Source organism: Andrographis paniculata, unplaced genomic scaffold (assembly GCF_009805555.1).
Source record: "Andrographis paniculata isolate CXL003 unplaced genomic scaffold, ASM980555v1 Contig82END, whole genome shotgun sequence".
NCBI lineage: Eukaryota > Viridiplantae > Streptophyta > Magnoliopsida > Lamiales > Acanthaceae > Andrographis > Andrographis paniculata.
The window spans coordinates 2,764,060-2,786,583 of NW_026137620.1; the positions used below are offsets into that span (position 1 = coordinate 2,764,060).

A 22,524-nucleotide genomic window follows, 5' to 3' on the forward strand; every position below is an offset into this window, starting at 1 on the left:
ATGCTTTTTGGTGGAATCCTCATATTTTTGTTTAGTTTGAAATAGATTGTTGCCGGTTCTTATGTAGAACCTGTATATCAAGCAATGACACGTGCAACATTTCATTTAATTTGGTTAAAGAATCTTTTTATTGAAATTGGCTTTCAGAATCCATTTCTCATGGAACTAATGTGTGAGAGTCAAGCACTGATACATATTGTTTCCAATCCATTCTTTCATGAAATAACTAAGCATGTTGAAGTGGAATGTTATTTTGTACATGAGAACCTCTCAGAAAATCTCATTCAAGTTCCTAGTCCAAAAATCAACTTGCTGATTTATTCATAAAGGCATCGGAGGATCACAAATATGGTACATTTTAACAAGCTTGGAGCTTATGATATGTATGCTCCAGCATGAGGATGAGGACTAGGTATTAAATTTTATTAGAGATTAATTAGTGTTTGTTTCTTCTGCTTTCTCTATACCTGTGTGTCTTCTTCATTGCTTCCAATCTTTATCTCGCCTTTGATTGTCTATGGATACTATTGTAATTGTAGTGTAAATAAAGAAAGTGGAATACAATTCATTCTCTCCCAATTTATACAGACACGCACACACACACACACATATACATATATATAGCTTACTAACTAAAGCTTTAGACTGTGCAGTGCTATGCTTGCCCATATGAAATTGACTATGATTGTAAATACAAGGGACTGCTGCTTGCCTTTATGAATTGTATTAAATCTTGAACATTAGTGCATGTAACCTTTCTTTATGAATTGTGGTTATGCCATCTGAGACTTTTTATTGTTCTCTTGATCTCATGTTGTGTATAGTGTGTCTGGTTAAGCATGTCGACTCAAATTGTCTCACTAGAGATAAAGCAGTAAATATACTTTCATATTAAAGTTGCTTCAGGTGCAGAAATTATGTTGATATGTTGGACTAAAGTGTTGTGATTATGTTGGTTGACTTCCGTATGTGGATAAATAAATATATGATGCGTATCCGTTTAAGCTTAAGCTTTTAGGTGAGACGGTCATTTAAAACATCTAACAGATTACATAGCAGGTTGCCAGGGGAACTTTTATACATAATATGATTGCATAACATTTGTGAATTGTGATATAGGAATAATGATCATCTGTATTAGTACAGATCAGGATTATTCTGCCTTTTATCATCCATGTGTTTTTATTAATAGTTTGAAAGTAAACTATTGTGGTCTGCTGGAATATACAAAAAACAATGGATTTCAGATTTCATATATGGGTGTATGCGGTACGTTGTGCATTGAATGATGAGGCTGTGAATCACTTAAAATCTGCTTTTTTATTAGGCTAATTCAGACTTGATACCTGTGTCCATAGTTGAATGTCTCTTCATTCTCTATGCCTTAAATAGGTTTTTGGATTGTAATTTTATTGAGTTTGTAGTTTATGTCTCTTACTAATATTACTGGTGCCAGGGCCAACTCTTCCAACTGCTGAAACATCTTGAGAACACTACACCACATTTCATTCGTTGTATAAAGCCAAATAACTCCCAATCCCCTGGTAGCTTTGATCAGGGACTCATATTGCAACAGCTCAGGTGTTGTGGAGTCTTAGAAGTTTTGAGAATATCAAGATGTGGTTTTCCCACCAAAATGTCACATCAAAAGTTTGCTAGAAGGTGAAGAAAAAGTTATTCAACCAAAACAAAATGTGTTTGGTTTTAATCTTTTGTATGTGCATTTATATATTTCCATATTCTTTTCATTTGATCACGTCCTTCCTCAGGTATGGTTTTCTTCTAATGGCGCATGTTGCATCCAAGGACCCACTCAGTGTTTCGGTAGCAATTCTCAATCAGTTCAACATTCTACCAGAGATGTATCAAGTTGGATACACAAAATTGTTTTTTCGAACTGGACAGGTAAATACAAAGCTTCCTTGTTTGACCTTTCATCCAGCATTTGGGTAGTAGAGTTCTTTGGGGCATATGAATCAATAATAACTCATTCTGATAGATTTCTGAGGACTTTGATAAGGCATAATCTATACGTGACATGCTATATGCTTGTTTTATTTTATTTTTTAATCTAGCTAGAGTGTATGGGAATCTTTCTGCGAATACAATAAATGAGGTGAGGTCCAGCCCTGTGTTGGGTTCTCTTATATTTAGTGTTCTCTTTGATTAGGATTCATTTTGATATTCTACTTTGGTTATGATTAGTTTTGAAAATAAGTCCCTTATATCCTATTCAATCTTAAGGATGGTGATGGATATGGTATGGGGCCATGGGCATACTTGATGATACCAGACCCAAAGTCTCACTCTTTTAATTGGGGCCAGGTCTAATTATATAGGTATAAGCTAGGGTTTGCGTTGGGTAACAAATATTCCTTCCATTCGGGAAGTTTATATAAGTTTGGTTGGACACAGAGATAAAATTATAATATTAAAGTAGGGTATGCAAAAAGTAAAGTTGGGGCATTATTGGAAATTTATTAAGAAGTTGATAAAAAAGTGGTGGGGTAAATAGAAAAGGGTTGTGGAAAACTTGTTATTTGTTATAATAAAGATAATAAAATTAAGAGTTGATAAATTTTTTACCATCAATAGAGTGTGCATTAAGTTAAGCAAACATAATAAAATACCGACATAATGAGGGAGTAAAATTTTTGGATATGGCCTGGGGCTATGGTTCACTGTTGTGCTTGACCCGGATCCAACTTGGCCGAAATAAATTAAATAAATTAAATAACCCCTTTCTCTATAATTGTTGAAATGCATTAAATATATTCTAATTTTATGTTAAGATACTTGTAATCTTTCTTTTTTTAATTTTTATTGTGTATTTGGAATTTGATGCTTTTTAGGTAAAATAGTTATTGGAAATGATGTCTTGAATGAAAAGTTGGTGTTGGATATAATATCTGAAGGGAAATTGGTAGATTAGTTATAAGAAAAAAATTATAAAATTTGCAAACACCCTAAAATATTTTGGTGTTTGTTCTTATTAAAAAGGATTGGGAGCTCCATCTAAAAACCAATTTGTGATAAAAAGGAGTTTCCCTAGAGAGTTCTAACATTCATCCAATGTGGGAAACTCAAAACTCTCATCTCGAGATGATGTTGATCTCAAAACCAAGATCAATATCCTACCAAATACGGGCGACCATAGCTTTGATACCATATTAATGATGGTCTCACCAAAAAGCTTAAGCTTATCTGGGCAACAAAAATCTAATCTAAACCATAAATTAAATAGGAAAAACAGTTTTTTTCGTCCAGTACGTGATCCCCTTTATTATTTTATGACTATAATCAGACCTTGTATTAGATTAGTTCCACAAATAAAAAATTTGACAGAAATGGTCCCCAGCCGCCGGAGTTCTTAACATGGCACCTTTGTGACATACCGAAGATTTTGTGAATGACATGTTGAAAACATCGGAGAATTATTTTAGGATTATAACTAGATCTTGTATTGGAATAATCTCATAACTAAAAAGTTTTGGCATAAATAATCCTCAAATATTGTCCACGTGTCACCCACACAAACTCTGGCATTCTACGATAGCTACTTTGGCACATTTCTGCCAAATATTTTAGTTGTGGAACTAATCCAATATAGGGTTCAATTATGCTTCTAAAATGATAAGGGGCCATGTACGAGACTAAAAATAATTTTTCCAATTAAATATTTAAAATATTTCAATATCTCCCTCAAACTCAAGTGGTGACGAAAAAAATCTTTAGTTCACTAAAAGAGAAAAAATGACGTTAAAAAATTGTCTAATGTATTAGAGTAAGAAGGAGCCTTACTAACTAAGTTAGAATTGAAAACGAGACTCGCTCGTAACAGAGTTAGAGTAAAAAATGAGATTCTCAACGCATTCGGAAATAGGTTCTAAATGGAATCACTACAAACACTCAAAGACCGAACATAAAATTTATTGAAGCTGAAAACAAAATTGGCGAAAGATAAAATAGACGAGCAATTGTATGCAGATTTTATAATCAGAAAATAGATTTCAAGTTGAGGGTACCTAGAGAAGCGTGACCTAGAGTTGAGATAATGATACGACCCCAAATACTAAGTGTACTAATTCAGAAGGCTCAAATGTTCTATTGTTGATGCGCTTTGGAGAAGTAGTACAAAACTGTTTTCCAAACTCGCTTGACTCACGTGGTAACAAAGACAACAATGAAAAATTAGAAAAAATAAGTTTTAATTTTGTCAAATGGGGATGATGATCTAGTCATTGATGGAACAATTCAAGAGACACAACAAAGGCGGTTGCAAGAGTAGAAGATGGGGATAAGAAGACTCATTTAGATAATATAGCCCATGAAACTTATCCAATACCAATCGTCTACACTGTGATGCGGTCCTGAATAACAAAGGAACTACTGGACGGTAAGATAAAATAATCTAAATGTTTAGTAAGTTGACTTAACATATATGAGGTAGTTGACTTAACATATGAGGTTAAATGAACATTGTGGCCTGTGGGACATAAATAAGAAACTCAAAAGATAAATTAGTTGAGTAATTTTTGTTAGTGAATTTAACAGATGAAAAGTGAAAAACAAATAGAGATTACTAGACATATGGAGGTAGGTGACGAACTGAAGGATTGCATCATAATCGGCATGACTTATAGTACTGGATTTAGGTGACGAACATTCATTCAAGTTAGAAACAATTGGATTTTTCGTACGAGAAGGGTGTCCATGAAAGCTAAAGCAACACCCTTGAGTATGGTTATTCTTGTGACAATAGGTATACTTCAAGTAGGAATGTCTAGTACCAATTGACAGTAAAATGTCAGCCATAAACAAAAAAAGAAGAAAGAAAAAAATCTCAATACAAACTTAGTGGCAGTGCGTGTGATACATGTGCGGCAGCGGCGATGGACAGTGACACCATCTGACGGGTCGTGAACAGAGGAACGCACCAGTATGGCGCTTTTCTGAAGAGACCGTTGGAAAGGGGTCAAAAATCGACTGAAATGAAGGTGTCGTCTTCTGGAGGTGGCGTGTGAAGGTGAACATGGCAGCAGACGGAGGTTTTCTCTCCGTGGTTGAAAGGGCCGGTGTGTATGGAGTTGGATTATGCTGTTGGTCGGAGGAAAAGATGGCTCAAATTGGTACAATAGAAAATTTAGAGTTTTGGAGATTAGGATTTAAGGAAGCAGCAGCAGCTGAAAATATGAAGATTTACCTAAACCCTATCTGGTTTTGATACAACGTAGAGAAATAGGCGAAAATATTTTATTTCATTCTAAAGAAATAAAAGAAAAAATAATATTTTAAATATATATACAGATATTGATATATAATCTATATAAAAAACTAAATATAATATTTGGTTATAATAATCCTAACTAAATCATATCTACTAGAAGATATATATCTTAACAATATCCAACCCATATTTTTTATATAAAATATTACGTCTAATGAACTATTTCACCTCAAGAACATTAAATGTTTAGGATACTTTTCTTAATAACTTTTTGAAAATTTAAATTTTACATCAATTGGGAATGAGTACAAGTCCAGGTATAGGTGGGTCAATCTAGACTTTTTATGTTTATTTAGCCATCGCGTGTATCTCAAGTTGGGTCTGAATATTTTTAGATCCATATGGGTATAGAGTAGAACTATTTGTATTAGGGTCGGGTCTTGGATGCAGCCATACCCGACCCTTACAATTGATTCCTAGTTAATCTTGACACCTATAAATAAACTCGTAAGTGTTATAGTTATGATTATTCTTTCTTATGGAAGAAGCAATAAGAATTTAGATGCCTGAATATTTTTGGCCAAACCTTATGTATGGAAGAAGCAATAAGAATTTAGATCCCTGAATATTTTTGGCCAACCTTATTGTTTGGTAAATCCTTTTGAATTGGTTTTAACAATTTGGTCCGATCTTCCGAATTCACTCACCCATGCGACATGTGATGGTTGAGATGCGCCTCCAACATGGATAGGATTGAGGAGAATTTCAATGAAATCACAGGAAATGTTATGCAATTGGAAATGCAACTCAATAAAGTTCTGAAAGTCACTGTGGATGGCTTTGATAACACAGATGCAGCTCTTCCCATCGCAGCTGTTGCCGCCACCTCTCGAGGCTTAGCCATCCGGGGGAAGGCTTTCGTCGCCTCTGGGGTGCCTATGATTGCTGCTATTCCGTGGAAACCTGTTGCCAACGACCTCTACCCTGCTTTTCCAATGATGAGCCGTTGTGTTGGCTAGCCTGAGGTGACCAGCACCAACTTCACTCTTGTTTGGATGGGCAGAGGATCCAAATCGATGCGGTGGCAATGGAGAGCCCAACTATACATTAGGTTTGATGGTTCAAGCGAAATAGGCCAAATTACTCGTGCATTAGTTCACAAGTAGACCAAACTACAAGTTGATGAATGCAATGAAGGCGGGCTATTCTGGCATTAACTGGGCTACGAAAAACAGGATGTATCGTAGTATGTATATGCGTTCATTGACTTAGCTTATGAAATTCCAGAGTCATCGTATGGGTTATTGTTGGACTTATTCCTGATAAGCTGTAAGAGGGAATGTGCTGCCATGTCCAAGCATTGGAATCTCCACATTTGGATTCATCAATGAGGCTGGTTTGAAATTATGAAATGGTAGTTCTTCAGTAAGGACAGTAGTCAACCTATCGATCAGGAGGTTGGTCCTGTGTGGCTCTTGGACCGACTGGCAGTTGGCTGCCTTCACCCTGTCCCTCCTGCTTTACCGCCTTGGCAACTAACCCTCAGCTACATAGTTCGGAATGACCAAGATAGGCAGGCTATGACACCAACTAAAGCTTCCTATCTCAGGGTGATGACATTGGAGAAACAAGATTTGATTGTGTTATTGGTGTAAGGGTCCTTTTCATATTAACAAAAGCCTAGATCTGAGTTCATATGCAAGAAGCATGAATCGTATGATTTGTACTCTCCAGTTTGAGGGGAGTATTAGATTTGATTGTGTTATTGGTGGTAAGGGTCCTTTTCATATTAACAAAAGCCTAGATCTGAGTTCGTTTTCCTAGAAAGCTAGAAATTTCCTTATGTTCATAGTGATTTTTAGGAAGCAGAGATGATTCATAGCGAACATTGATAGTCTTGATTCATTTAGTATAATATGGATTCAAGTTGGCATAGTCATAACTGGTTTCATGGGTCTGAAGGACAAATTTTTGTGCCTTGTTATTACAAACATGGCACCACTATGGTGCCACACGTAGCACACATCATGAGCTTTTCCCCATGCGCTCATATTGAATTGGTTTATAGCCTTTGCACCTTGGATTATGTGCTCTCTCTTTATTGAACTTCTCTGCCCCCCCCCCTCCACACACACACGCGCGCGCATGCGCACTTCGAGGCTATAATGTACTTGGGAACTGCAAATCTTTCGAACCATTATCTGTCATGAATGGGCAGTTTGTGGTCTTGTGATTCATTGTAGATTGGGATTCTTGAAGATACAAGAAATCGAACTCTTTATGGTATTTTGCGTGTTCAAAGTTGCTTTAGAGGCCATCAAGCTCGGCTCTTTGTAAAAGAGAGAAAGAGAAGGATTGCATTCCTTCAGTCATGTATGTTTTTAGCTAATTTCTTCTTATTTTTAACTTTACAAGCTCTGTAAAATGTGAAACATTTGAATGCAGTTATCCGTGCTGAAAAAACTAGAAAAGAATATGCAATACTGTTAAGGGATCATAGAGCAGCAATAACTATACAAAAGCATGTCAAGGGCAGGGTTATCAGATATAGCTTCAAAAGACTAAGTGAGGCATCCACTATCCTGCAATCAGGTAAGAATCCGCTCTATCCCTAGCATGAACCTTTTTAGATTTCATATTCTCATGATATGCAAACCTTGGTATAGCTGTTTCTGGATGTGCTTTTCTTTGTGGATGACATTCTTAGCTCAGTTTACAGTCTATCTGCGAAGATATTTAATATATCTGTCTTTTCTTGAAAGCTTTGGTAAGATGTATAGACTTATGGATGTACTTGGAATTCTTAACTTTCTGTGATCATGCATTTCATTTAGAGGTTAGGATGCTACTATGAAGTTGTTTTCAACTTCCCCCTTTTCTTCACAGTTATTCGTGGCTGGTTGGTGAGAAAATGCTCAGGAGACATAGGATTGCGGCAATTTTTGCAAAAAACGGTAAGCCTCTTTCATTTTACTGTGGGAATTGTCATATTTACTTAACATACAGATGTTGCTAATTTGATAGGATCAGAATTCGTCAACCTAATGCCAATCATTAGTTAGTTTTTTCTGGATTGTTTCCTCTTCTAATAATTTCTTATCATAGATTTTAACTTGGATATATTTATTTTCTACTATATATATACATATTTTTTCTTGGTTTGTTAGATATTCGTTTCCCAATTTGAAGACGTAGTTCTTGATAAAGTGTTCACCTTCTCTCCTGGGTACGCATGTCATACAGTTCTTAACATATGAACTGAGTAATGAAATGTGCTTCTGGCCTTAGACTGCCCTCCTCTCTAATCTCAATGATACATGAAACGGTGGACATTATTTTTGTATTACAGTATTTTTTGTTCCGATTATTGATAGCTATTCTTTTGTGGTTATGATGCAAAAGTTTACTAAAAATTTATAGTCAAGTCTAATGGTGCGTTTCCTGTCATTAAGCTGATATGCACTTATTTTTGGCTCAAACTCTTCCACAAGTAATATACTAGATTAGAAGAATGGAAGTTCCAGATTAAACGTTGACATAACTATGGATTGAATCAGGGTATTCAACATGAAGAAGTGCTGGTGAAGTCATCATACCTTGCTGAACTGCAACGCCGTGTTCTTAGAGCTGAAACATCAGTTAGAGAAAAAGACGAGGAGAATGATATTATACTCCATCGCCTGCAAGAATATGAGAACCGTTGGTCTGAATATGAGCAGAAAATGAAGTCAATGGAAGAGATTTGGCAGAAACAAATGAGATCACTTCAATCCAGCCTTTCCATTGCCAAGAAAAGCTTCGGTTTTGACGATTCCCAAAGAAGCTCAGATGCCTCAGCAAATGGAAATGATGAAAGTGAGTCCAGCTGGGACCCCGGCAGCCACTTTAGACCTCTTGAAAGCAATGGAGGGAGATCTACAAGCCCTGCTCTAAGCGTCATTCATCGATTGGCAGAGGAATTCGAGCAAAGGAGCCAAGTATTTGGAGATGATGCCAGATTCTTGGTGGAGGTCAAGTCAGGTCAGGTCGAGGCAAGTTTGGACCCGGATCAGGAGCTCCGGCGATTAAAACAAATGTTTGAAGCTTGGAAGAAAGATTATGGAGCACGACTCAGGGAAACAAAGGTGATTCTCCACAAGCTTGGGAATGACGAAGGGCAATCAGACAAGGCAAGAAAGAAATGGTGGGGAAGAAGGAACAGCTCCCGAATTAATTAACCCGTACAAGCAATACACCCAACAGCGGAAAACATTTATGGTACCCAAGTCGTCTATATACACTTATACATACATACATACCAAAGGCTGGTTGGTTATATTTGCTGCATTTTACCAACATCTCCTCTTTCTCTTCAAGTTTTTGTGATATGAATCGATATTGCATTGTTTCATTGAGTTTGACTTTTGTCTACCACTCATTGTGCCTCTCCTCTACTTGTAGATATAAATTTTCTACCTTAGTTTTTGAAATCATCTGACAAATAAGGAGCTCGAGGTTGAAGAGCCAACTCATAAAGGATAAACATGTATGTCACAGGACAGTAACAGTGAGTTACATATTGATTTGAATTGATTTGATTTGATGATGGTTGTTATTGAAATATGAAATCAATGGAGTTAAATAATTAATTAATTGTTTTAGTTTGTGCTGTTGTTTGAAATCTATTAAAAATGGGACCTTAGAGTTGAATTTTGGTTTAAATATATTTTGATGTAATATTTTATAATATAACATATTTTATTTTTATTGGAGACTATTGAAGGAAATAATTAAAAAGAAAAGAATATGTGTATATATATACTATTTGTGATTTTATATGGCCCACATAATTTTTTACAATGGATGAACAGAAGTGATTTCAAAACTGATATCACAACCAATCACTTATATGTATGTTGTTTGGAGTGGCTCTGTCTCGTTCTACTTTCATACTGCGCTATTAATTTAATCTATTTTCACCGAGTTAGATGGGCTATTATAGTTTATAGCAGATGACCAACTTTATAAGAACTAGTGTTGCACAATTTTATATTTTATTTTATTTATAATAATAATAATTACTTGCGTTTCTATTTTATTTTTATATAGAATTTATTCAGTTAGAGCATCACATGTGGATTTCTCTCCCACGATATAAAATTCAGCATTGTGTTGAATATCACATCATGTGTGGTACAAGACAACATACGGTATTACTATAAACAACACATAATATACTTTAATATAATACAAATACAATACATATAACTTAACAGCACATTATATAGTCTCATACAACATATATAATATTTTTGATTTCAGTACATGATGTACTCTCGTACAACACACGTTATAATTATGAACTAATAACACATATTTTTATTACAAACAACACATGTTTGTATAATAAAGACTTGCGCTGATTTGGAGAATGAGCATAGTGCTGATTTTCCAAATTCAGCACCCTAACCTTTCCCCAAAAATATATATATATATATATCAAATATCAAACTTTTTCATACCAGAGTGAAGTCGTCAGTTACCTCTGCCGCACTCGTGTAAAACCCTTTACATCTGCCGCATTTGTGTAAACACTGATATTGATACTATATTTTCATCATGTGTTCCAATTTAATTGGAACATTTGACAAAAAAATATATTTTATTTTTAAGTATCTTTTATATACTTTATTTTTATTATATATATATTTATTAATAATTTTTATATTTTTATATTTTATAAAATGTTATTCTTTACAAAATAATGCCAATATTGATATATTTTTTTAATAAAATTTTAATTAAATATAATCAATTAATAATAATAATTTAATTTTGTAATTATCTTATAATTTATTCATTAAATTACACAAATAATTAAAATATATATAATTACTAAATATGTAACTGAAATTTAGAAAAAAAAAATTAAAAATAGAGTAAACTGTTTTTTAGTCCCGTAACTAGACCCCCTTATTATTTTAGTCCCGTAAGTGGAGCCTGCCGCAAACTAGTCCCATAAGTGAAAAATTTTCGTTGTTTTACTCCTCAAGCGCCGAAGACGCCCGCGTGGCTCGCCGGAATCTACGTGTACGCCAGGTGTCCCGCCAGGTCAGCGACACCTGGCGGACACGTGGATTTTATTATTATTTTTCAATTGGACCAAATAAAAAAATCTAAAAAAGCAAATAAATTAAAAATAAAGTTTAAAAAAATTAAAAAAATGAAAAATAAATAAATAAAATCCACGTGTCCGCCAAGTCCGGCGCCGGATGACTAAAACAACAAAATGTTTTTACTTATGGAACTAGTTTGCGAAAAACTCCACTTACAGGACCAAAATGATAAAGGGATCCAGTTACGGGACTAAAAAAACAACCCTTAAAAATAATATAAATTATGATATCATATGTAAAACACATCATAATAATATTAAAATCGAGAAACATACCAACATACATAATGAAATACTCCCTCCGTCCCCAATCTATCTATCCATTTGCTTTTTGCACGAAGTTTTAAAAATATTAATATTATATTGGGATAAAGTAGAAATAAAGGTAAAAAGACTAAATTAACCTATTAGTATTGTATGATATAAAGGTAATGACATTTGTGTAATATATTGTAAATTATAAGGGTATTTGTAATGTTAGGTAGATAGTACAATTACTAAAAAAGGAAACGGATACTATGTTATAGGACGGACCAAAATGGAAAAATGGATAGATTGTTAAAGGACGGAGGGAGTATTTTTTATTATTTATAAATTAAATTATTAAATTATTAAATAAATAAATATTAATAAATATGTATATTAGATAACTATTATTATTATTTAGATTATTTCAAAATAGATAATTTAATAATATGAAGAAAAGAGAAATTAAAATTTGTGTATATGAGTTTCTTTGATGGGGTATAAAATGAAATGAGTTTCTCCGATGACGTGGTAGAGATAGAATATGACGTGGAAGAGAGAGGAAAGAATCTCATGTTGGGTTTCATTGATGCGGATGGCCTTAGGTGTTCTTTCGGGGTATTTATTATATTTTTACTATTCATCCAAAATTTTCCTTTAAAACATATCAAATCAAATACAAATTTATATCACATCATATAATTATTTCAATTCAAAAATTTTACGATTTAAATTTCAAATCCAAAATTCCGGCCTGGGTATCCTCTTGAACCCATTATTAAGACCATCCTAAAAAAAAAATTTACAGTCATAGATGTGTAATTTGGTTCATATAATAAATAAAACAATTATTCATTTGAGTGTAGATATAGGGGAAGTAAATATAGATATAAACTTATCTTTTCACATTGCACATAATTTAGGAAAAAAAAATAAAACGTAAAAAATTCCACTCTCCGCTAATGTCAATCAAAAAATATATATATAATGAAAAACTTACAGCGTGAACCAAGATGAAACAAAATAATGTGAATTCTAGTGAGTTCCTGTACGCTGTAGACGAATATAACAATGAAGAAAATCCGGTCCACGGTAAGTGTTTTTCTTCTTCATCTATTGCGAAAGTAACATATTAATTGTTAGATGTATAGGACATTATATCTTCACCTTCGTAACATCATTTTGTATAGGCAAATGCATCATGATTATATTAGTAATACAACATATCAGTAGTAGCATTTTATGATTAATTGAATCAACACCCGAAACATTTGAGTATCCCATCCAATAATAAATTTATCCCAATTAGCGAACCCAATAGATGTGCGGCTGATATGTAGGCGCAAAAGAAACAAAATTAAAGTCATCCGCATTATTTCCTTGGGACGACTTTAGATTTTTATTGTTTTTGAAAAAATTACGTAAATATTGCGTAGAAAAACAATAACTTTTGTAATTTAATTTAATCGATTTCTCTACAAAATCATATTCGAAACTATCCTTATCATATAAGGCAAAGATCATCATATCTTATCTGATTTTATATACAATTGAATATAGTTTGCCCTTAAAATTAGGGTCAACATAAAAACAAAAATATAGAGAATTGAAACGGACACCAAATCCAATAATATCCATTTTTCCATTATTTTAACAACTAAAAAGTGCATAGAATAATTATTCCGTCTTAGGTTAGGTAAAAAAAAAGGTAAATAGTTTAATTAAACAATATTCGCTTTGACTAACAGCATCATATATTTTTTAAAGTATAGTATAGTATTGTACACATCATATTTTATAAAGTCGTATATCATTTGCTTTCCAAATGACGACTATTGGACCAATGCATCATTTATAACCCCCAATGATGCGTACAAATCATTTGTAGATACGCATATAGACGAGGTTTTTCCATGTAAAAACATATATAGAAAAAGGCAAAAAAATAATCCTCAGCACGTGCAATACTGACGCAACCCAGATAATTAAACAATACTAGTCGAAACTTAAAACTAAATTCAAATGAATACTAAGTAAAATAAAAGATATAGTACCGGTGTCCGATTCGTCAATCGATCGGATGTGAACCAAAACATTGCCTAGACCCAACACCTCTAAACCAATGAAGACTCGAACAATATGGCTAGAAACTCCAATCGGTTTCGGAAGCGACGAACCCAATGAATCAACTCAAGGACCCGATTTGAGAATGATACGCGTATGCAAGAGAAATCCTCACTCACACACTAATTCCAATATAATGGAATAAAGAAGAAAATTTTATATGATATAAGTTTCAAGATGTCTTACAAATTAGACCAAGTGCCTTATTTATAGGGAGACGCTAGCTTGGCAAAATGCTCTGCAACCAATGTGGGACAAAAATACACATTATTTAAAGCCTACAAATTTTAAAAATAAAATAAGGCCCAACTAATTAAGTAACTAAAAATGGTCCAATTAATTAGATTAAAAGAGCCTACCTTATTAAAGAAAATAGAACACCTCTTATTCCATATGGGATAATGATATGAGTAGTAACTCTTATGGGTATTATAAATTGTGGTCTTCAAGGGAATGAAGTGTATGGGTCATGGATGCACTCCTATGTTGACAACACTTGTCCCATTAGCCTCCATGCTTCGACTTTATACTTTTTTTCTCTTCTAAGTGTAGAATTAATGTCATAATATCAGTTTGAAACTTCTTGGTACGGTTTCGAGTGATTGGACCAGGTGGCAGTGCAGGTTCATCATAGTTTTTGACGACCTTGTCAAATACATTTATTATTGTGGAAATAAGGATGGGTAAAAAAAAAAAAACAGTAGACCTGATCTCAATCATAAACAACACTGCTCAAAATGTATACTGCTCGTCAGTAACATTGAATGTACTATGAACATGTTACTCACCCGGTAGCTCAATACGATAGACATTGTCATTGATGCGTTCTACAACTTGCAATGGCTCATCTTCTCTTTGGCTCAGCTTAGACTTCCATTTCTCTGGAAATCTACTTTTTCTCAAGTGCAACCACACCCAATCGCCTGGTTGGAACACTACATGCTTACTACATTTGTTAGAACTTTTAACATACCGAGCATTTGACTTTGCAATGTTATCCCGAACCTCTGAATGCATCTCGTTAAAAAATTCAGCCCGTTCCCTGCCATCACTATTAAAATACTCATTGCTAGGCAATGGTAACATATCCAAAGGTATTAGAGGATTAAATTCATAAACAACCTCAAAATGAGATATGTGTGTTGATGAGTACAACATACGATTATATGCAAATTCAACATGAGGCAAACATTCATCCAAACTTTTGCAATTCTTTTTTATCAAAACACAAAGTAAGTTCCCTAAGGTTCTATTCACTATTTCAGTTCGACCATCCGTTTGGGATGATGAGATGTAGAAAATAGTAAGTTAGTGTGCAATTTAGCCCAAAGTATCTTCCAAAAGTAACTAAGAAACTTTGTATCCTTATCAAGACATTATGAAAGAATAGATCTGAAACATGAGATGCATCATAGGTTTTCTTATGTGCAATGAAGTTGTCATTTTAGAAAATCTATCAACCGCAACAAAAATTGAATAATTTCCTCTCCTAGGACCTAGGCAATCCTATAACAAAATCCATTGAAATATCAGTCCATGGTGCCTCCTAGACCATGTGGTTGTGCATGTGATTTTGCAATCTTACAAACAACATATTTATTAACATAATACTCCACATCATGCTTCATTGTAGGGCAATAATAGTGTTCATGCAATGCACTCAATGTCTTATCGCGTCCAAAATGACCAATCAAATCTCTCTCATGTGCCTCCACCACTAACACATCACGAAGTGAACACCTAGGTACACACAAACGATTCACACGAAACAAATATTCATCATGCAAATAATAGTCACCAAAGCCATGTGTAGCATATTTTGAAAAAATATCGGAATAATCAACATCATTCACATAAATATCTTTTATGAATGCAAATCTCATGAGCTTAGATTCTAACAAGGTTAGCAACCTGTAGCTCATTGATAGAGTATTAGCTACAACATTTTCTTTTTCTTTCTTGTAGTGAATTGAGTAAGAAAATGTTCCACGAATGCTACCCCCTTCCATGCCGCTTGCTAAGCTTTTTTTGACTCTTTAAATGCTTTAATGATTCATGGTCGGTGTGACACAATGAATTATTGTGATCGAAAATAGTGCTGGCATGTTTAAAGTGCACGAACCAACAAGTACAATTCTTGGTCATATATTGAATAGTTAAGGGTAGCCCCCCTCAACTTCTCGCTGAAGTACGTAATCGGCTTCTTTCCTTGCATCAAGACAGCTCCAATCCCAATTCCCGAGACATCACATTCCAATTCAAATAGTTTAGTGAAACCTGGTAGAGCTAAAACATGAGCATTAATAAGTTTTCTCTTAAGCAAATCAAAATATGTTTGTTCAGGAACTACCCAATCAAAGTGTTTATCTTTTTTTTTTTTTTTTGTAAGCTCAGTCAGTGGTGCTGCAATGGAGTTAAAATCTCACACAAAGCGACGATAAACACTTGCGAGTCCGATTTTGATGGGGATCAAATGGCTATTCATGTACCTTTATCTTTAGAGGCTCAGGCAGAGGCCCGTTTACTTATGTTTCCTCATATGAATCTTTTGTCTCCAGCGGTTGGAGACCCTATTTTCGTACCAACTCAGGATATGCTTATTGGGATCTATGTATTAACAAATGGGAATCGTAGAAGTATTTGTGTAAATAGGTATAATCCATGGAATCGCATAAACTTCTTGTTAAATTGCCGTTCAGCCAGGTTTTGAAATTCTTTAAACTTCTCAAGTGTCTGGTCTTTAGTCTTCAAAGTATAGACCCATAGCTTTTTGGAACAATCATCAATAGAAGTTAGAAAATAAAGTGCACCACCGAAAGATTTTACCTTTAATGGGCCACAAATATCAGAATGCACCAATTCCAACAGCTCTGGCTTCCTTGATGGAGAATGCTTCTTGAATAATACCCTGGTTTGTTTATCGGCTATACAGTGAGAATATTTCTCCAATTCTGCATTCTTCAAACCCGGAAGCACTTCTCGTCTAGTTAACACCTTAGCCCTTTTTCACTGATATTACTAAGTCTCCAATGCCACAAATTGGAAGCATCCATATCTATGGCATGTACCATATTTCCAGCAAGTGAAGTTTTTGTCCAATACAGTTTAGACACTTTATCTCCTTTAGCCACAACCAAATTTCCTTTAACAAGCTTCCATTTTCCATAACAGAAATGGTTGTCATAACCCGCATCATCAAGCATAGGAACTGATATTAAATTGAAATGGACATCAGGAGCATGTCGAACACCTTTGAGTAACAATTTCATGCCCATATTAGTCGTCAAGCATACATCGCCAATGCCTACTACCTTTGAAGCACCATCATTGCCTATCCTTAATATTCCAAAGTCACCAGAAGTGTAGGATGTGAAGAATTCCTTTATTAGTGTAACATGTAAGGTAGCACCACTATCAACGATCCAAGAGCTTTCATCAGACACATGATTAATAATTTCAGTATCATGAAGAACAATGAGATCATTACCTGTCGTAGTGGTAACACGATCATCATTTTCTGGATCTTTCTTTTTCTGTTTTCCTTCTTATTTTTCAGCTCCCTTTTGCGCAAGAAACAATTCTTCTGGATGTGACCGGTCTTGGGGCAGTAATGACACTCTATATTTTCATCTCCCTTTTGGGCAAGAAACAATTCATCTCCTACTTTTCTCTCTATTTTCCAACTCTTTCTTCTGAGTTCTCCCCCTACTTTCAATAAAAAAAACCTCTGAATGAGATGAAGATCCCTGTGCCTCCCTTCTCATCTCTTCATTAAGCACACTACTCTTTGCCGTTTGCAACACTATAATGCCATCGGGAGCAGAACTAGCATGTGTCTAGCATACAAAGATTCAATCTTCTCCCACAATGTTCTAGCATGTGTCTCATTGACAATGTGGTTGTAGACTCCAATCCACAACTGTCGAATAAATCCACAAATCTGTTGATGCTGAAAACTCCAATCTTCCTCGAGCATTTTTTCAAGCTTCTGCGATGCATACTTTTCACAAACAACAAGTACTTCATCTTCCCATTCCACAAATGATAATTAGTTCAATTCAAACTAATCATTCTATTCGTATTAGCCTACATCATTCAAGCAAGTAAATAACACCGGAACTCAACCGAGCTCTGATACAAATCTGATAGGACTAAACCAATCCAACCTTGCAAGAATCAATTAGGAGGAATAATATCGAATAAAGATAAGAATTCAACAATGCAAGAGACACGACAATTTTAACATGGAAAACCCTTCAAATCGAAGGGAAAAACCACGGGTCATCCAGACCAATGAAACGGCTCTACTATAATCAAATCCGGGTACAAGAGTGTTCCAAGCAATAGCATCAAATAGTGCACCAATAATTCCAAACCAATCAAATGAAGCAACAACACAAAAATAACTAGAAAACGACCAAATTATTCCTAAAAACAACTGCTACTGTCTGCCTCAAATAACTCGAGCTGCAGACCTCCAAACAACGATCCAACCGGTAAAAACCAAGAAAAGAGTGTTAAGAACCTTGTGTCCAAATTTCACTCCGATCCAACGGCCGACGAAGCAGAAATCATCAATTCTCTGAAGCTACGCAGTGTGTTGCGGGAACATAATGCGTGAAGCCCAATTGGCTCGTGGTATGGACCAAATCCGAAGGCATAAACCGGAAAGATGTCATATTTGAAGAAATTACGATAGATCGAATATGGTAATTTATCCAAGTACTCTATACCCTTTTCTCGGTTGCTCGATGTTTGATTCTGTGTGATGCAGTGACCTCTCCTATCAGACAATACCATAACGAATGCTACTATATTCTTAAATCTTCTTTCCTCAAGGACCTGAGCTGCCACTTTTAGAACTTTCACTGAGTCAGTTGGACCGTTTGCAAACACAAGTTTACTGACAGTTTGTTTGACACTTTCCTTTCCTTGCCCGGTCATTAAACGAAGGGGAACAACCTTCTTATCTTCAGGGTAATAAGACACTATCGAAAGTCAGTCTGAGGAACTCAAGTGATCAATAACAATACCAAGAGCGTTTCAGACATGGTCCAGTGATTGCCTGTCGAGGTATGCATTAAAATCTAGGACAACCACTAGATCTACGGCAGCACGCCGAAGGGGATGAGACTCTGGGTAATTTGACATTAACGGTGCCTTTATCGTGAAAAGAACCGAAAACCTTTCTGGCGGTGTTGATGTAATGACACTCGGGTACTGGGGAATGGCCGTAAAATCTACCATGGGTAAGCAAGATGGCTCAATGATGTTGGGGAAAGCTTTGTAAAGTGGATCGACGTTTCAAAGGCTACTAGGAAGAAGAAGAACTCAACCGTATGTTATTCACTCAATCCAAAGGATATTCAACCATAAAACATACAATAGAGACACTAAGGATGATAACATCAAATCAATCCAAATATGAAAAATAATAATCACTCTTTATTTAGATACTTTATTTAGATAATTACTTAATATATTTATAATATTAATTAATTATTTAAAAATATTTGAAGCATATTATTCAACACTCCCCCGTGCTTCAAATCTGCAAACTCCAAGTCGCCTTCGAAAATAGCTCGGATCAGCTGCTTTGATTCCATCTTCCAGCTGCAACTTCTCGTTAGTATTCATCGGTGTGGTTGCTACTTTGCAATTGTGCATACCAAACTTGAGTAAAAGATCATTAGCATATTTATTTTGTGAAAGAAATATGCCATCTTCAGCTTGCTTTACTTCAAGTCCGAGAAAATAACTAAGCATCCCTAAGTCCGATATTTCAAACTCCCTCATCATACACATCTTGAATTCAGCAACTAAGGTTTCACTTGATCCCAAATATATCATGTCATCGACATAAATGCAAACAAGTAGAAACTCTCCTTTGTCATTTCTTTTTGCATACAGTGTTGGCTCACTTTCACTCTTCATAAATCCATTCTTTAGAAGGTATGAGTCAATTCCTTTATACCACGCGCGTGGTGTTTTTTTAAGCCCATATAACGCCTTTTTTAACTTAAAAACTTTGTGTTCTTTGCCCTGAACCACAAAGCCCTCAGGTTGTGAGACATACACCTCTTCTTCTAAATCTCCATTTAAAAATGCAGATTTAACATCGAATTGATAAACCGGAAGCTGTGAATGTGCAGCAATACAAAGAAGAGTTTTTATAGTCTCAAAGCGAGCCACGGGTGAGAAAGTCTCATCAAAATCAACACCTTTGTGTTGCGCATAACCTTTTGCAACCAGTCTCGCTTTGTACTTATTCACAATACCGTCAGCATGATACTTGACTTTGAATACCCACTTAAGACCAATTGGAGTTTTTCCTTCAGGAGGTTCAACCAAGTCCCACGTCTTATTGCGCTCAATCGCCTTCATTTCTTCTACCATTGCAACTTGCCATTCTTCCTTTCCAGCAGCATCTTTGAAACATGTAGGTTCCGATATATACAAACCAAAGCTGCAGCTTCCATAAACTTCTGCCACTGATCTGAATTTTTTCGGAGTGTGCTCATAAGTAGAACGAGGAGGATTTCCGTTGCTACTTCGACTCGAATCCGAGGAATCTGACAAACAATCTGTAGAACCTTCTAAATTTTCACCTTCAGCATGTATCGCAGTCTCAGGAGAGTGATTAAAGATTCCATCTACTTGCATTGACGCTCCAGCATCTTCACTTCCTTTCCAAGTCCAACCTTCATTTTCATTGAATTGGACATCCCGACTTATAATCACCTACCACTTATTGGGTTATATAGTTTTTATGCCTTGGATTGAACACTATAACCCAACAAGACACAGTTTTCCAACTTTTCATCAAGCTTTGATCGAGATTTTGTCAAAGCATATGCTGTGCAACCAAAGGTTCGTAAGTGGCTTACCTTCGGCTTGTGACCATTCCACGCCTCATACGGGATCTGATTATAAACAGCTTTTGTCGGAGAAATATTCAAAATGTAGATGGCCGTAGCTACTGTTTCAGCGCAGAACTTTTTCGGAACACCCTTTGCGATCATCATGCTTCTGCCCATCTCAACAATGGTGCGATTTTTACGTTCAGCTACGCCATTTTGCTGTGGCGTGTAGTCAGCTCTCTACGGATTCCATTCTCTTCACAAAACTCATTGAACTCACGTGAAACAAATTCACCACCTCGATCAGTCCGAAGAGATTTAATTTGGCACCCACTTTGTTTCTCCACCAATGCCTTGAATTTTCTGAAATTTTCAAATACCTCTGATTTATTTTTCAAGAAATAGACCCAACACATCCGAGTGAAAGTCATCCACAAATAGAAAAAAAATATCGAATCCCTCCAAGAGACTCCACAGACATAGGTCCGCATAAATCCGAATGAATGAGCTCAAGACAAGACGATGCTCTCCATGCTTTTCCCACCGGAAATGAAGGCCTGCTCTGTTTTCCATAAACGCACCCAAGAACCATCCCTTTCTTCATAAGCAACTGCAGCCCTTTAATATTCAAGTGACCATATCTATTATGCCAAAGTTTAGCTTCTTCATCCTCATTAGCGATGAAGGCACAACCAAGCTTCACATCAAGAGGAAACATCCTTTTCGATGTCATCTTAACACTGAAAAGTTTTCTGTTGGTCTTGTTCTCCGTGATGTCACAAGATTCATCATTAAATAGAACTGAATAACCACTCTTCAATAGTTTTCCAACACTTAGTAAATTATGAGCAAGTGATGGAACATATTGTACCTCATGAATCAATTTTGTATTGTCTTCCGTGGTTCTAATCGCAATCGTACATTTACCCTCAACCTTGATTGGCTTGTCATTACCAAGACGAACTTCTGATTTTTCGGTCTGGTCCAGATCTTTAAACAATCCTCTTTCACCACACATATGATTAGAACACCCACTATCAATAAACCAAACATCATTGGTTACATTATTCGTAGTGGAATGAGTCATGAATAGATTACTCTCTTCCTTATGTGTTGTGGTGAAGTTCGCACGCTTCTGGTCATCCTTTTGTTTTTCCTTTTGTTTAAACCAGCAATCAACCTCCTTATGCCCATATTTCTTGCAATAATGGCATTCTCCAGAAAAATAATTGCGTTCTTTGCGTCGACCATGACTTCGACCATCATAACCACCTCTTTCTTGGCCTCTACTTGTTGTGTTATCCGGCCTCTTCCAAGAAGTAGAATCTACCTTTCCCTTAGATTGAAGCTCCCCCTTTACTTGGAAAGCCTTTTCTTCGGTTTTCTCAGTAGATCTATTCAATTGATCCTCATGGCTCAATAAGGTCCCATCAGTTCATCGAAACTGTAAGTAGATAGGTCTTTCGTCTCTTCAATAACCACAACGATATGATAAAATTTTGAGGTTAAACTTCTCAAAACTTTGCTGACCACAGTAATATTATTTATTTCATCACTATACGACTTCATAAGAGTAGAAACCCTTAGAGAGATAATCCTGCACAGATTCTTTTTCTCTCATTGATAACAACTCAAAATCACGGCGCAGGGTTTGCAATTTTACTGTAATAATCTTCTCATCTCCCAAATACTTCTGCTTAAGGATATCCCATGCTTGCTTTGACGTATCGGCCGTTGTAATTCTGGAGAAAATACTATCATCAAGAGCTTGTTGAATAAGGAATAACGCATTGGCATCCTTCTTTAGATTTTCCCTTACTTGCTGTGTGGGTGGTTCAGATCTATCATCGAGGAACCCTGTTTCTACTATATCCCAAAGTTCTTGAGATTTAAACAAGGTTTTAATTTTTAAA

General features: G+C 35.4%; 1 protein-coding gene across 1 annotated transcript in view; it reads left to right on the forward strand.

Moving 5' to 3' along the window:
- LOC127241302 (myosin-1-like) overlaps nucleotides 1-9,819 on the forward strand; it is a 33,477-nt gene extending 23,658 nt beyond the window's left edge. The window contains exons 19-24 of the mRNA XM_051260272.1: nucleotides 1,457-1,662; nucleotides 1,770-1,905; nucleotides 7,471-7,600; nucleotides 7,673-7,819; nucleotides 8,114-8,181; nucleotides 8,785-9,819. Coding sequence (XP_051116229.1) covers nucleotides 1,457-1,662; nucleotides 1,770-1,905; nucleotides 7,471-7,600; nucleotides 7,673-7,819; nucleotides 8,114-8,181; nucleotides 8,785-9,444 — 1,347 coding nt within the window. The 3' untranslated portion in view covers nucleotides 9,445-9,819. The remainder of the gene's footprint in view (nucleotides 1-1,456; nucleotides 1,663-1,769; nucleotides 1,906-7,470; nucleotides 7,601-7,672; nucleotides 7,820-8,113; nucleotides 8,182-8,784) is intronic.
- Nucleotides 9,820-22,524: the final 12,705 nt, after the last annotated feature.